This window comes from Panthera tigris, chromosome C2, assembly GCF_018350195.1.
Source record: "Panthera tigris isolate Pti1 chromosome C2, P.tigris_Pti1_mat1.1, whole genome shotgun sequence".
NCBI classification, from domain to species: domain Eukaryota; kingdom Metazoa; phylum Chordata; class Mammalia; order Carnivora; family Felidae; genus Panthera; species Panthera tigris.
In genome coordinates, this window is record NC_056668.1 from 12,675,851 (window position 1) to 12,691,239 (window position 15,389).

At 53.8% G+C, this 15,389-nt stretch overlaps 1 protein-coding gene across 5 annotated transcripts in view; it reads left to right on the top strand.

Annotated features, from left to right (window-relative positions):
* Nucleotides 1–15,389, top strand: part of URB1 (URB1 ribosome biogenesis homolog) — an 84,799-nt gene that overhangs the window by 36,349 nt on the left and 33,061 nt on the right. For all 5 annotated transcript variants that reach the window (XR_006222088.1, XM_042998667.1, XM_042998668.1 and 2 more), the window contains 9 exons: nt 1,670–1,888; nt 2,657–2,836; nt 4,716–5,571; nt 6,384–6,585; nt 7,264–7,450; nt 10,291–10,349; nt 12,394–12,587; nt 13,600–13,710; nt 14,125–14,188. Coding sequence is in view for 4 of the 5 variants with exons in the window: in XM_042998667.1 (XP_042854601.1) it covers nt 1,670–1,888; nt 2,657–2,836; nt 4,716–5,571; nt 6,384–6,585; nt 7,264–7,450; nt 10,291–10,349; nt 12,394–12,587; nt 13,600–13,710; nt 14,125–14,188 (2,072 nt within the window). In the remaining variant the exon portion in view is untranslated. The remainder of the gene's footprint in view (nt 1–1,669; nt 1,889–2,656; nt 2,837–4,715; nt 5,572–6,383; nt 6,586–7,263; nt 7,451–10,290; nt 10,350–12,393; nt 12,588–13,599; nt 13,711–14,124; nt 14,189–15,389) is intronic.

The window sequence follows — 15,389 nt, forward strand, 5'->3', positions numbered from 1 at the left end:
GCTTTCCCCGGGTGGGAGAGGAAGCCCCGTGGCCTCACTGCTGCTTAGCTGGTGTGACGGGGGCACAGATGGCTCAGTGGTGCAGCAGAATTGCAGTTTCCGCTGGCTGCGGGATTGCCTAGTCACCGTGCCAGCTTTGGGGCGGGAGGGAGGTTGCTTTTTCTGGTCTCCTCACCGAGTGATGTGGCGTGCCTGGGTCCTAGCCTCCTTTAGCGGGCCTCAGCCTGCCCCTGGGCTCCGCGTGCTCCGCTGGGCGAGGGGGCCGCTGGTGGCCCCCGGCAGTCTCCAGTCTGTGAAGACTGGGAAAATGGAAGCAAAGAAAGAACGTTCTTTACGTGGGGGCTACCTACCTGTAACGGGGTCCTGCTCATCTGGCTCCAGCACCAGAGTATATACAAATGTTGGGGGCTGGGGGTGGGAGAGGTTAACTTTGTGGTGTGCCTTTTGTGTATTCATTCACAAGTGTTAGCTGTTTGTGAAAAAGCAGGCGGCTGGGGACCTCTTTGTCTTGTGATAACTTGTGGCAGATGCTTCTGTTGAGGGCACATTTCCCGTTCGTCAGGGCCTGGTACCAAGGGTACTACGTGTAATTCAAGGCATTTAATCCTTACGGCACCTCTGGGAGGAGGGTTAGGACCTGCTGTGCTCATTACACATATGGGGAAACTGAGGCATAGGCATTCCACCACTAGGCAGCAGTGGTGGGGGAGGGGGGGTGGTCAGGATTCGGCTCAGGCAGTCCTGCCCGGCCGCTGCTACCTTCCCCTGCAGGCTCAGCTGTGGTTCAGAATTGGATGTAGCCGTTCAGAGCTTAGCAGGTCAGTGCTGTGTCTCACGGGTACTCGAAGGAAGGTGTCCACTCTCTGGTGGGTAGGTCACAGCAGTGCTTCTCACCCTGGAGGGGACATCGGTCCCCTGGCGGCTTGTTCAGACATGGTCACTGAGCCCCACCCTGAGTGGGTTTGGCTAAGCGTGTCCGCAGCAGGCCTGGAGATTGGCCTTTCTCACCCGGTCCCGGGCGACCCTGCTGATTGGTCCAGGGACCCCACCCGGAGACCTGCTGTGTCTCCAGGCCTTGTGACCTGGTTTTGTTGGCTTTAGAAAGCGGAGTGTTTGTGGAGATACGGTAATAAAAGGCACGTGGGGTCAGTAACGAAGGCAGTTTGGCAGTTATTGTAGAAGGAATTAACAACTTCAGGTTGAGGTAGAGTTCCAGAAATTTCTTTTCATTCTGTCCACTGACTTGTTTTTTTCCCAACAAGATAGTCCGACCAAGGCTCCTGGCAAGGGCCTTTGGAAGGCAAAGAGCTTGCTGAGCTGGCTCCTTTACAGGATTTGCAGTGATTAGTCACAGTGACTCCTCAGAGTCAAGTGAGCGCCCCTCATGGCTCCGGCCCGCGGCGTCTGTTCTCGGTGTGTGAGCACCTTCCTGATCCAGTGCCTTCGTGTTCACGCACTCTGGGAACGGATGTGTGACTGAAAACATTGGGCTTAACTTCTTCCTTAAATAAAATGCCGGGCAGTCACATATTTTTAAGTTTGAGGACACAATTGTGAAACATCCCCTTGTCATGAACGCCACCCTGTACCTTTTTTAGCAGACCGTGCACCCTGTTCATCTGTGGTGGTTTTTCTTTCCTTCTGTCCTGGCTTTTGCTGCCTTCCCAAGCCCTTTCAGACGCCGGGCAGTCTCGCCCCCCAGGGTCCTCCGGCCTCCTCCTTCTCCGCCCTGTTGCAGACGGCCTACGAGAGCGAGGGCGCGCTCCTGGACGAGCAGGTTCAGGCGCGGCTGCGGGCCACCCTCCCGCACCTCCCGATGCACCAGGTCCTGCGCTCGGCGAAGCACCTGCTGCTCTACATCAGGAGCACCGTGGAGACCTTCGGCCAGGTGAGCGCTGCCCGCTCCCCCCCGGGCCCACAGCCCCTGCGTGCTCCCACGTCTCTGCCTGCAGGGTGGCCGCCTGTCATTCGAGTCCAGACCCAGCGACCGTGTCGATAGAGTATTGGAGTCTCGCCGTCACCCCATTGCACACAAGGGGACTTAGCGATGTGACACACGCAGGGCCACGGAGGTTCCTCCCCGCCCCCGCCGCTTCCCCACAGCTGGGAGCCTGGGCTGCTGGTTCACCGCCCCTCTGTGCCGGGCTGCTCCCCCTCCCGGAGCAGACGTGCAGAGGCGGCTGCGGCACCCGTTTTCTGCGGGCCTCACTTGCAGATTCTGGACCTTCAGCAGGCGCAGACAGCATGGCCGACCTCTGTTGCTGGGGCAGCTGTCAGTCGGGCCAGGGCCCCTCCCACGGCAGACTGGACCGGTGCGCGGCCAGATGCTGCCTCTCTCAGAAGCGTTAGTTTACTAGTTCGTTGGTGAGCTTTTTGTCTCCAGTGTGGTTTACAGAGTTTTAGTTGGCGTTTTCCTCATCTTGGTCAAAATAAACCCGGTTCCTTCATGAAGGTTGAGGGCGCCCTTCTTCCTGAGAAAGGACCTTGAGGTTGTTGGGGTTTTGTAAGGACCGGCCGCGCCGGCCTGCCTCTTTCCTCAGTCCTTGTTTCTGGGAACACGGCACCTTCTGGTCGCGGAGGGACTCGGTCACTGTCGCGGCGACTGGGAGCCCTTCCCTGGCCTGAGCTCTCGTGTGTGTGGCTCTCATCCTCACAGCTGGGCCGAAGCGCAGGGCCCCCCGTCCTGCAGCTCCTCCTGGACCTCCTCAGGCGCCTGGTCATCCACTGTGCGCGGCTGGACGCGCAGAACCGGCAGAAACGCGAGGCCGCCCAGGCCGAATCCGACCTCTTTTTGGACATGGAGTCCGTGGCCTCGCTGGAGCTGGCCAGCGACAAGGTACCGCTGCCCTCCTTCCGTGGGTCTCCTTCCTGTTAGCCTTCTCCTGTAGAGTCTCGGACCCTGGCTTTCCCTCTGCTTCTGGCCCTAGACAAGTACGTGTTCATCGCAGGTAAACGAGGAAATGCAGCGTAGAGGAGACGCCGCAAGCCATCCGTGACCCCCACACCCACAGATGAGCATGGTGCCAGTGGGCGTTTCTCTTTCCAGTCGGTTCCCTGCTCCCGCTCCCCCTCCCTGCAACTTGTTTCCCCTCTCCTTACACCGGGAGACGTGAACATCTTGAGAAACCCAGGAGGAATGTTTTTCTTTTGAACAGTTGCAGCCTGTGCCGAATAAAGGCTGGGCAGTGGGTGCGGCTCGTCCCAGCAAATACACGCTGGGAACTTGCAGCTCGGAGAAGGGGCCTTTGTCCTGCTGTTAACCTTGTGCGGCCTCCGTGGGGCTGGGGCCAGGGTGAACCCTTCTCTCTCAGTCTGCATCTCACCTGCAAACAAGTTTCTCATCTCACAGTCTAACGACGGCCTCCTTCCTTTGATCTCCAGGTTGACTTCCCGGGAGGTGGCTGGGGCGGCAGGACCACCTATGAGCCATTTGACAGGGGCAGGGCGGTGCTAACATGAAATCACGCTTTTCTGTTTTTTGTGTGTGTTTTTTTTTTTTTTTAATGTTTATTTTATTTTTGAGACAGCGAGAGACAGCATGAACGGGGGAGGGTCAGAGAGAGAGGGAGACACAGAATCTGAAACAGGCTCCAGGCTCTGAGCTGTCAGCACAGAGCCCGATGTGGGGCTCGAACTCATGGACTGCGAGATCATGACCTGAGCCGAAGTCGGCCGCTTAACCGATTGAGCCACCCAGGCGCCCCTATGTTTATTTATTTTTGAGACAGAGAGAGTAGCAGAGTGTGAGCAGGGGAGGGGCAGAGAAAGAGGGAGACACAGAATCCTAAGCAGGCTCCAGGTTCCGAGCAGTCAGCACAGAGCCCGACACGGGGCTTGAACTCACGGACTGCGAGATCATGACCTGAGCCGAAGTCGGATGCTTAACCGACTGAGCCACCCAGGTGCCCCACGCTTTTCCGTTTTTAACGGGCGCAGCTCTGTTGGAAGGTGTGATGGGTTCCTCTTTCCTTCCTTGATGAGTAAAGGAGGAAGGACAGCGTCTTCCCGTCCTCGGGGACTGTTGTTGGGACTTTGTTGGCTAGGAACCCTGTTCCGCGAGGCTGCTTACAAAGATCATTCCCTAACCCGGCCAGGTTGCTCACTGCTTTGTGCTCGGTGGTTTAAACCCAGTGCTGGGTCCGAGCGAGTTCCCCAGGGCTCACTCAAGGCTCAGCCTCCTGGAACGTGACCTTTAGTTCCAGACCGTGGTCTTGCAGCTGTGTCCCCATCTGCTGTTCCAGGCGCGGGGTCTCTCCCAAACCGTGATCACGCCGCTCCGGTTGACGGGAGATCCCCACGTCCCCCCAGTCAGATTGATGCTGGAGGGCGGGGCTGCTGAGCGGAGTCCAGATGACTGGCCTTCATCACATTTCGGCTTTCCTACACAGCCCGTCCCCTGTCCAGAGGGACTGGAGAGCAGTTTCGCTGTGCAGTAAATTCACTCAAGCTGAACTCCTCAGACACGTGCCGGTGTGGGTGGGGCCCCCGCCAAGTCACGGTCGAGCCGTCACAGTCGCCCCGGGGAGGGGGTGTGCTGTAGTCGGGTTACAGCTGCGATGGGCTCAGATTGGGGTGCTGCGGGGCACCCCCGAGAAGGGCATCAGAACTCGGGCCGGGGGATGGGGTGGCTTAGGAATGCTCCTCCCTGCCCTTCATCCTACTCCCCGCTGGCCCTGGGCCGCGAGTGAGGTCTGTGCCTTGTTGCCGTATTTCAGACGCTGGAGGAGGTGCTGGTGGCCATCCTCAGACATCCCACGCTGGAGGGCTGGTACCTGGCCCTGGAGCGACGGGCCCTCCCTCCGCACGCCCTCAGCCCCATCCTCGTGAAGCTCCTGGCGGCCCAGCTCAGTGCGGGGGTCCTGCAGCTGCTGCTGGCGAGCGCCCCGATCCTCCGGAGCATCCGTCAGCTGGGCCTCCTGGCCGGGTACTCGGAGGCCATCACCCGGAGCGTGTTGAACGAGCTGCAGAACAGGAGGGCGGGCCGGGCCACGTCTCGGGCAGAGACCCTCCCGCAGCTGGAGGCCCTGCGGGAGCTGCATCCGTACATGGAGGGCGCCCAGCTCCGTGAGGTCACCCTGGCTTTGCTGAGCCTGCCCGAGGCCCAGCTGGTGGCCCCGGGACCCCTGAAGTCCCCCGGGAAGGAGAGACACCTGAACGCTCTCGGCAAGACCCTGGTCCAGCTGTTGACCCGCAGCCCCCAGGACCAGCTGCAGAGCAGCGAGCTCCTTTGGGCCTCTGAGTTTGTGAAAGGCCTGGGGGCTTTGCTCCCCACGTTGGCCGTGGACGAGCTGGACGCCGTGTTTCTCCACACTCTACGGAGAGAGCCCGTGCTGGTCCCCGTGGTCGGGGTCGACGTGCTGGACTACTGCCTGGCCCGGCGGACGCAGGCGGCCCTGAGCACCGCCGCCCTGCTCGTGCGGCTGAGCTCCACCCACCTGCTGCGGTTTGAGCTGTGGTGCGGGCGGCCCGGCTCGGGACTCTGCCTCCAGGAAGGCCTCGACGACTTCCTCCCCCTCGTCCACGTGTACCTCCGGTGCAGGACGTGGGGATGCTTCACACGTCCGGCGGGAGGTACGGGAACCGGTGACGTCGGGCAGCTGGAGGCGTCAAGTCCGAGGATGGGGAGGTGGGAGCGGCAGATCCGTTGCCGCGCCTGGAACGTCCACGTTTAGGCTGTGGTGTAGTTCTGTTGCTCCTTCAGCCGCTGACTGACCTGCCTCTGGACACTGAGAAAGCGGGGAGATTCTTGCTCGCCACCCCTCCCCTGTCTGGGCCTGTGGCTTGAGGTGCCGCCCCCACACTCCTGCCCACCCTGAGCTCCCCACAGGAAGGGGGCCCGGGTGGGTCCAGGAGGGAGCCGCACCGGGGCCAGAGGAGGCGTTCGGGATGGCCGTCCTTGTCCCACCCCGTTGTCCCCCGCCCCCAAAGCGTCCATGAATTTACCTGGAGTCCGGGCAGCTCGGGCTCAGCCCTTTCGCTCCACCCGTAGTAGAGTTTCAGGCGAGTCAGCGGTTCTTGGTGCACCGCTGCTCACGTGCCTCTCCAGCTCCCGTGTCCTCGAGGCACGAACCCCGAGCGAGTTCAGGGCTTTGGTACTCACGCGCTCGTTACCAGCATCGAGCCAGGCGCTGCGCTCGGGGCCCAGCGTCAGAGCGTTGACTGACCAGGTGACCTGTGTGTTGTGCTGGTCGGCGTCTAACCTGCTGGCCCTTGTGTTTGCCGCTTTGCACGGCATCAGCACTCCCGCGCTGGCCGACATCAAGGTGCGAGCGTGACCTCTCCCCGTCACAAGATGCCTCAGGGTTAGCCACGGGCTCCGTGAGCTGCTGCACGCTAACTCCAGCACAGCGTGGTGTGTGACTGTCCTTTTTGTCTCTGCCTAGTGTCCTCTGCTGTCATTCCCGTCTTGAGGAAAGCTCTGTGGAGGCAGCTACAGACCAGGCTTCTCAGTGCGGATGGGCCCCCAGGGTCTGGGCTGCATCACGAGGTCCTGGCCCAGCTGGTCCCGTTTGCAAGAGCCAAGGACCTTGGTATCCTCATGGACCGTTTGCCTAGCCTGCTTCAGACCCCAGGCAGGCACGAGAGGTATGAAGGCTTAGATTGTCTGACGGCCGTTCCTCTCCCCGCTTCACTTTTCCCTGTAGTTTTTACATAAACTAGTGAGAAATGGCTTCCCTGCTCGTTCGGGGACAAGGCACTTCCTACAAGAAGTCTGCCTCCAGCCATCCTGCCTGGAGCGAGCGCGTCTCCATAAGCGAATGGTTGGTTCTGATTCCCTGAGAGCGGAGGTTCTTATCTAGGGCTGATTTTGCCACCTCCAGGGGACCGTTGCCAACATCTGACGTTTTTTTATCATCGTGATGTGAGTGAGGGGTAGTTGCTTCCGGCATCTAGAGGGTGGAGGCCAGGGGTACTGCTAAATACCTTACACGTAGGACGGTCCCGTCTTCTCCTCCGCGAGAAAGAAGAATCTGGCTCAGGATGTCAGTAGTGCTGACTTTGAGATAGTCTCATTTAGGTGAAGCCCGGACAATGTTACCTTTTTTTCTGGTGCGCTGATATTGTTTCCCCTAATTGTAAAAACGCTGGTACCTCTGTGACGCTGGAGCAAGGAGGCGGGGCGGCCTGTGATTCCTGTCTTTGGGTGTCGTAGGGGCAGGGGACTCGGGGCACCAGTCCCAGGTGCCCAGTGTGATGGTGGTAACACATAAGCTGGAGGGATGTAGGCCATCCCTCTGACTTCGTGCCTTTTGTCTGTTGCAGCTGGAGCGTGGCCGACTCCGTGTCTGCAGTCCTGGACGGGTCGGCAGAAGAGCTGCGTGCCTGGAGGAGGACCCTGTTGGCGTCCTGTGTAAAATGGCTGGTCGTGTCTTTCAGTGGTGACCAGCAAGGCCAGGACGGCACCCAGGATCAGGAGAGGCAGATGCTGCTGAGATTCAGTGAGCTGTTGGTAGGCGTCTTTCCTTTTCTTAGGGACCCTGGCTACATTTTTAAGGGAAGGAGTGAAATAGACCAAGGTGGACAGATGGATCCCAGGCTACGTGGCTTGAATGGAAAGTAGAGGGAGACGAGCCGGGCCGGGCCGTGTCTGGGAGGCAGAGCAGCAGGTGACAGGCAGCCCTGAAACGGTGGGCCTCCTTGTACCAGCCACGGATGTTGGATCTTTTCAGGCACTTTTTTGTTTCTACTGAGATGGTCGTGTGGTCTTATTTTTCGTTTACTCTGTTAAGATGACTTTCATAAATTGATTTCAGTCATTAACCCAACTTTACCAGGATATATGTATATGGTTATAACGTATTATGGCTTTTCCATATTACTGGATTTGACATACTAATGTTTTATTAACAATTTTTTCGTGCATGTTGGGTATTTGTAATTTTATCTTCTAGCAGTGTCTTTCTTTGGTTTTAGGAACAGGTAACACAGCTCTCAGAATGAGTTGGGAAGAATTTCAGTGGGCATAAAAATCTAGATTTTATGTATTTTTTAGGCTTTTTGAAAGAGTGGCTTTAGTGTTTTCTGGTATGCATAGGTTTTGATAAGAAATCTGTCATTCTTATCTTTGTTTCCTCCCCCTTAGGATTTTTTTATTAGTATTTTTTTTTAAAGCAATTTGATCATGGTGTACCTTAGTGTAGTTTTCTTTAAGATTTTTATGCTTGAGGTTCATGGAGTTTCTTGGCTCTGTGAGCCCAGGGCTATCATAAAATTTGGAAATATTCAGCTCTTATTTTTGGCCATTATTCCCTCCTGTTGAAGTGTACTTTTTAAAAAAAATTATTTTTTGGTACAGAAATAATATCCTGAAGCGAAGGCATTATTTCTCAATGCATGATGTCAAATTGTGTTAAAACTCCTAGAGTCTGTGACTAGTGTTAAAACCCTGCACCTAAAATTTAAAAAGTAATCCTCAGGAAAATAACCCCAAGTGACAGTTGTGTGATAAATGTTTATAGGTCATAGATCAAACAGTGTGCTTATGTTGTATTAAGAGACCTTGTAACCTGTGTTTCAGTCTTAATTCGTTGTTACAGGTTTATGCATTCGAGGCTCACGGGAGCCCAAATATGGCAGTGCAAGGAGGGAGGAAGGGACATCCCTGATATCTAGAGAGAGCTGAGCGTAGAGGAGGGTGCTGGGCTCCCCCACCACAGGTGAGAGTGGACCCTCCTGTGCGGCCCCATGGTCAGCCCCCCACCCAGCAGGCCGGCTTGATAGCCGATGAAGATTTGTGTTCTTCAGGCATGCCTTCTTCCTCCCCCACCTTTCTTTCTCTCTTCTTTTTCCCTCTTTTTTTTTTTTTTTTTTTTTTTTAGAAGTCACGCACTATTCTTTTAATTTTTTTTTTTTTTCCAACATTTTTTATTTATTTTTGGGACAGAGAGAGACAGAGCATGAACGGGGGAGGGGCAGAGAGAGAGGGAGACACAGAATCGGAAACAGGCTCCAGGCTCCGAGCCATCAGCCCAGAGCCTGACGCGGGGCTCGAACTCACGGACCGCGAGATCGTGACCTGGCTGAAGTCGGACGCTTAACCGACTGCGCCATCCAGGCGCCCCCTTCTTTTTCCCTCTTTAATAGATGTAACGTTTTTAGAATGGTTTTAGGTTCACAGCAGTGTTAAGCAGCCAGTACAGAGTTCCCATGTGTTCCCTGCCCCTAGGCACACACAGCCTGCCCCACTGTCAGCGCGCCTCACCAGCCCCCCCTTTTAAAAAGCAATTTTTTTTTTAACGTTTATTTGTTTTTGAGAGCGTGCGAGCTGGGGACGGGCAGAGAGAGAGGGAGACACAGAATCCAAAGCAGGCTCCAGTTCCAGGCTGTCAGCACAGAGCCAGATGTGGGGCTCTCATGAACCGTGAGATCATGACCTGAGCCAAAGGTGGGTGCTTAACCGACTGAGCCACCCAGACCAGCCCTTTTTGTTTTTGTTTTTTTTTAACTGAGGAATAATTTTCATGTTGTGAAATACAGGCTCTTAAGTAGAGTTTAATGTTGACAAACGTACCTACGATTGTGCCCACACTCCTGCCGAAGCTTTTCATCGTCCCAGAAAGTTCCTTCCCTCGAGAGCATGCACCCCTCTGATTTAACACTGTACCGTACTTGGAGATTTCTCTACGTCAGTGACTGCAGACCTGCATTGGCTCGACTAGCGGTACAAAGGTCTCCCCTGCAGATACGTGCTGTCCTGTCTTTAAGGAGCCGTGTGTGGCCGGACCTGTGTGTGGTGCCGTCATCTAGTACCTTCTGAAATGGAGGACAAAGGGAAAAATAACATGACTGTTAAGAAATTTTTTTCTACTTGTTTCATGATCGTAGACAAGTAGCTCTTGACAGAACTACTAGCAGAAATAATAAAACAATTAAAAAAATTAAAGTCAGAAGCAACCACATGCTTTTGTAGATTGCTTGGGTGTATTCCGTATTTGCCGAATGACTCTAATTTAATTTCTGTATTCTTTAAGTTAATTGAAGGGGCGCCTGGGTGGCTCAGTCAGTTAAGCATCTGACTCTTGTTTCAGCTCATGTCATGATCTCGTCGTGAGTTCAAGCCCTGCGTCGGGCTTGGGACTGACAACACGGAGCCTGCTTGGAATTCTCTCTCTCTCTGTCTCTCTCTCTCTCTCTCTCTCTGCCCCCACCCCCACCCTCGCTTTCATACGTGTGTGCACTTGCACGTGCGTGCTCTCTCTCCCTCTTTCAAAATAAACTTAAAAAATATGTATGTAAACAAAAACGAAAGGACAGTCTCCCCTGTATATCTCTTGCTTGTTTTATTCACAGAATTTCCTTAATGAAGTGGATCCTGGAGATTGGCAGAAATTTGTGAAGACCGGACTCAAGTAAGACGATTTCATTTTCTCGGTGCGATCCGGTAAGGGTGTGAGTGCACGCCGCAGGGCCAGCCTGGGAGCTTGTTGGCACCGTGTCTGTGACGGAACAGGCCCTGTTCCGTTGGCAGAGATAACGAGGTATACTGTGGAGAGGCTGAATGCTTTGCCCGTTGACGTGGAGTCTGCCTCTGTAGATGATGAGAGAAGCGGCCTAGAACAAATGAAATCCTCAGGGCACCTGGGTGGCTCGGCCGGTTAAGCGTCAGACTTTGGCTCAGGTCACGATCTCACGGTCCAGTTCGTGAGTTCGAGCCCCACGTCGGGCTCTGTGCTGACAGCTCAGAGCCCGGAGCCTGCTTCGGATTCTGTGTCATCCTCTCTCTCTCTGCCTCACTCCCGCCCGTGCTTTGTCTTCCTCTCTAAAATAAAGTAAACATTAAAAAAATTTTTTTTTTTTAAATGAAATGTTTTTTTAGAAACCAGAAATGTGCAGAGGATAACACAGCAGCACCCAGATTTAATAAGTACCGACCACTTCCTGTATTTGTCCCGATTTATTCTCTTCCCTCCCCCGAAAGCGTACTTCTGAGGTCAGGCTCTGTCATGGCCGTGACGGTTTTGGTACTTTGGTTGCACGCCGGCAGGTCTCTAAACAGTAATGGTATTACTTAGTTTGCTTAGCATTCTGTACACGTTCACGTTGTGTGTCCTTTGTCTTTTTGGCACCCGAGTGTTTTTGAGTTACCCTTGCTGCTACACAGAGTCCTAAGCCCATTTGCTTATACTGCGGGGTGGGGTACAGAATTCTGTCTTAAGACCACACCACTGTCGATGTAGCCAGTCCCCGGCTGGCGGACGTCTTCCTCCCTCCCTCCCTCCCTCCCGTTCCTGCCCCGAAGGATGCCTTTCTTAGCGCCCTGTGCCGGCTTGTCTCAGGGTGGGGCACTCGCTGTCTGTTAGTGTGGGCACAGCTTCAGTTTCACCAGAATTTTAACGTGCTGTCCAAAGTTTCTGAGCCACCCTAGCATGGTGTTTCCTCACATCCTCACTAGCACTTGATATGGTCAGACTCTAGTTTTTAGCAAGCGGATGACCGTGAAACAGTGTTTTGTTGTACCTGTAATTTTCATTTCCCTGGTTATTCACCAACTTGGAGCAGAGGAAAATACAATACCTGAGAGGAGAGAAAGATGTGAAGGTGGGTTACAGGTTAATGACAGCCATGGATTACCATCACAACATGGTGACATTTTGTTCGGTCTTCAGTTAGTTTGTATTTCTAGAATGCCCACTATATGCTAAGTGATTCTCAACATCATTCACATATGACTAAAAAGCTGTCCTTTTTTAGAGCACGATGCTTTCATTCCTTCAGGGGATTCTGAGGGATTTAAAACAGAGGGCCTCTGAGCCACTGGACGGGCATATTGAGTAGCTGGAAGGATGGAAGGAACAGGGGGAGGTTGACCTGGCAAGGTGGGCTGGGCAGCGAGCATCATCTCTATTCAGGGTTGGCTGTTCCTGGGTCTCCTGACTTTTGAACTAAACAGGAAGTTCGTGTGGTGTTTGCACTATCAGGAAAATAAATGCACCCCAGCCCTGATTCAGAAGTACCCCCTGTGATGGGTGGGTGGCTGGGGGGGGGGTGATAAAGCAAGTATAATGGAGCGACAGCAGTAGAATCGAGATGGGGATATGGATGTGCACCGTAGACTTCCCATCTTTGTGGTGTGTTAGAGATTTTTAAAAAAAAATTTTAACGTTTATTCATTTTTGAGAGACAGAGCAGGAGAAGGGGAGGGGCAGAGAGAGAGGGCGACAGAATGACAAGCAGGCTCCAGGCTCTGAGCTGTCAGCACAGAGCCCGACGTGGGGCTCAAAGCCACAAACTGTGAGATCATGACCTGAGCCGAAGTTGGATGCTTAACCGACTGAGCCACCCAGGCGCCCCTAGAGATGTTTCTTAATAAAACATCAAAAGTTTTTTCTTGTCTCTTGTGAAATGAAACTCCCCTTTATGAAGCTCTTTCCCCCTTTGATTCTTGCCTCCTAGATTTCGGTATCAGGACCACATGTTTTTAAAGGCCCTCCATGCTGCCATACAACGCCTGTACCTTCCGGAAAACCCCGTGTGCACGCAGCTCACCCAGCTTCCGGCGATCCACATGATGCTCACGCAGCATTCTCTGTTTTTGCCGACTCTACTCAAGTCTGAAGAAGAGGAAAACCCAGACAGTCAAGTAAAAGGTGACCCCTCACCCCACCCTCTCATCTCACATAGATTTTATTTCCTAATTTCGTGGAGCTCGCTGTGCACCAGAGTTTAGCACCTGTGTGTTTCCGGAGCTGAGGAGCATTACCAATATGGCATTAGGCTATTTTGTTTCTATCAAATCCAAGCTGAAGCAGTGTTCCCTCTGACTTCGGGTCAAGCAGCAAGCACAGACCTTTCTTCAAAGTCTGTTATTACAGAAGTCACGTTTAAGGTCTTACTGCCGTATCGCAGGCCCATGTTATAATCTGGGAAGTAGGGGAAGTTAGATGGGTGTCTGCCCTGGGAGGAATTGTTTGCTTGTATGAGATGCTTTCATGAAAAGATTGAAACTTTCATTGAGGGTGAAGGGTTCGAACGTCCCTGTTAACAGTTCCCTACCAGGAAGGTCTCTGAAAGCCCAGGTTCTGAAGCTTTGCCCCTAGTTCAGTGGCATTTATTTTAGCCCCTGTGACCCTGAGTTTCGTGTAGGCTGTGGGAGAGGTCAGACGAGATGGTGTGAAGGGCTCTGTCCTCTTGAAGCCACGCTCTGCTTAGAGACAACATGCCCAACCAGGAGAAATCACCGTGGGGTCGGTCTGTAATAAAGTGCTAAGCTGACGAAACCATCACCCAGGTTACTGGTGTGGGTAGTAGGAAAAGCAGAAAGGCCCCACCCTTTAGTTAGGCAGGAGTAGGGATGTGTTAGAGATTTTGCTAATGTAACCATGGAGGAAAGTGCTTAGGTTTTAAAATCTTTGGTGGGATGGGGAGTGAAGAGGGTGATGGCGGCTTGTCAAAGACCTGGGAAGAGAGACCATTGTGAAGACGTGTTTTTTTATCTTAAACAAAAGCAAAAGACGATCGAGGCACAGTCCAAAGACCAGTATTGTTCAGAGAAGGATATTCGAGTCACTTAAATGTTCCCTGAAATGCTTCCTCCTCTGCTTTTCTTCTGTGTGCACATCCCCCCGCACTGTTGTGCATTTCAGTGTTCTTTTCTTCCAGAAGCGCTGGTGGATCTGATGTCAGTGGTGGTAAAGCTGTGTCCCTCTGTCTGTGAAAGCAGTCACTTTTCAGTGCTCCTTGGGGCCTATGGCGCCACTCTCAGTGTCCTGGGTAAGGGTGTGAGGAGTGGGTGGTATGGCCAGAGAGTGTGTGGGGACGGGGCGATATGATCGTGCGGTGTGTGGGACCAGGTAGGGAGTGTGTGAGGGGACCAGGCAGGCGATATGACCGGGGAGCGTGTGGGGACTGGGCCATGTGACAAGGAGTGTGAGGTGACCAGGGATTGTGAGGAGACCAGGTGGAATGACCAGGGAGTGAGAGGGGACCAGGCGGTGTGACCAGAGTGTGTGGGGACCAGGCCATGTGACCAGGGAGTGTGAGGGGACAGGACAGGTGGTATAACCAGGGAGAATGAGGGCACCAGGCCATATGAGCAGGGAGTGCATGGGGACCAGACAGTGTTCTAAAGTGGAAGGAGCATGTGAGGGTTTCAGTTTTCTAAATGGACTTTGATTTGACTTCTAGACCAGAAGATTCTGCTTCTCCTCCGGGCGTATGAACAGAACGACCTCAGCCTTGTGAACTTCAGGTGAGCATTGGGCCTGGGGGTGTGAGCAGCAGGCTTTGAAGGGGCCACCCCAAAACTGGGGCCGTTGCGCACAGCAGGCTCCCCGGATCTTCTCTCATGTGTTTTGTTTTTTTTTTCTAATTTTTTTTTTATGTTTATTCATATTTTTTGAAAGACAGAGAGAGACCCAGCACAAGCAGGGGTGGGGCGGAGAGGGAGGGGGACACAGAATCCGAAGCAGGCTCCAGGCTCTGAGCTGTCAGCACAGAGCCCGATGCGGGGCTCGAACCCATGAACCGTGAGCTCATGACCTAAGCCAAAGTCAGACGCTTAACCGACTGAGCCACCCAGGCGCCCCTCATACGTTTTTGATTCTCGGGGGAAGGGTGAGATGGATGGGGCTCCCCTAACACACACCGGTTCTCATGAAAACTCGGCCTCATGCTCCAAGGTTCGCCTGTTGGCAGGGCTGCGTTGGCGGGGCCACCCTCCTGACTGTCACAGACCTGCCCCCAAACTCACTTCGAGCTGGAGCATCTAGTTTGGCTGATTTTTCTCACGCTTTACTTCAGATGGGGGTGACTTTGACAAGGCGCTGCTGGGGAGAGGAGTGGGGGGCTGACTGGATGTTAATCCACTCTCCCTGTGTCTCTCGGTGCACACGGGTGCTCGTCTGTCTCTGGACTGTCTCTGTCCCTGTGTGTTTGTCTCATTCTGTGTCTGCCTCTCTGTCTGTCCCTCCCGAGTCCCCAGGGGCTGCGTCCTTGGGCGGCACAGCTTTGGCCTGAGGGGCCAAGATTGGTGCCTTCCCCTGTGGGCCATGCCCCACTCAGGGTCAAGGTTAACAGGGGACTTTTGTCCAATGAGCTGCTCATGGAAAGCATCTTAGATTCTCTGTGCTGCCCTCGCATAGTCTTTTCTCCTTATCATTTAGGGCCCGCTCCCTAACATCTGCTCAGTATGTACATGAAGAAGAGCCTGGTGTGTTAAGGCAGGAAGTGAGTGAACTGGGCCAAGATAAATAGTTCGGGAGGAACTCTGCGGAGGGGAGAAAAAGATAATTTTCATGGTGGAATACTTTTTTTTAAAGTATTCTATGGCATACTTCATATATATATATATTTATTCTCTTTTGAAAGACAGAGGGAGATAGAGGGCGAGCAGGGGAGGGGCAGAGAGAGGGGGAGACACAAAATCCGAAGCAGCGTCCACGCTCTGACCT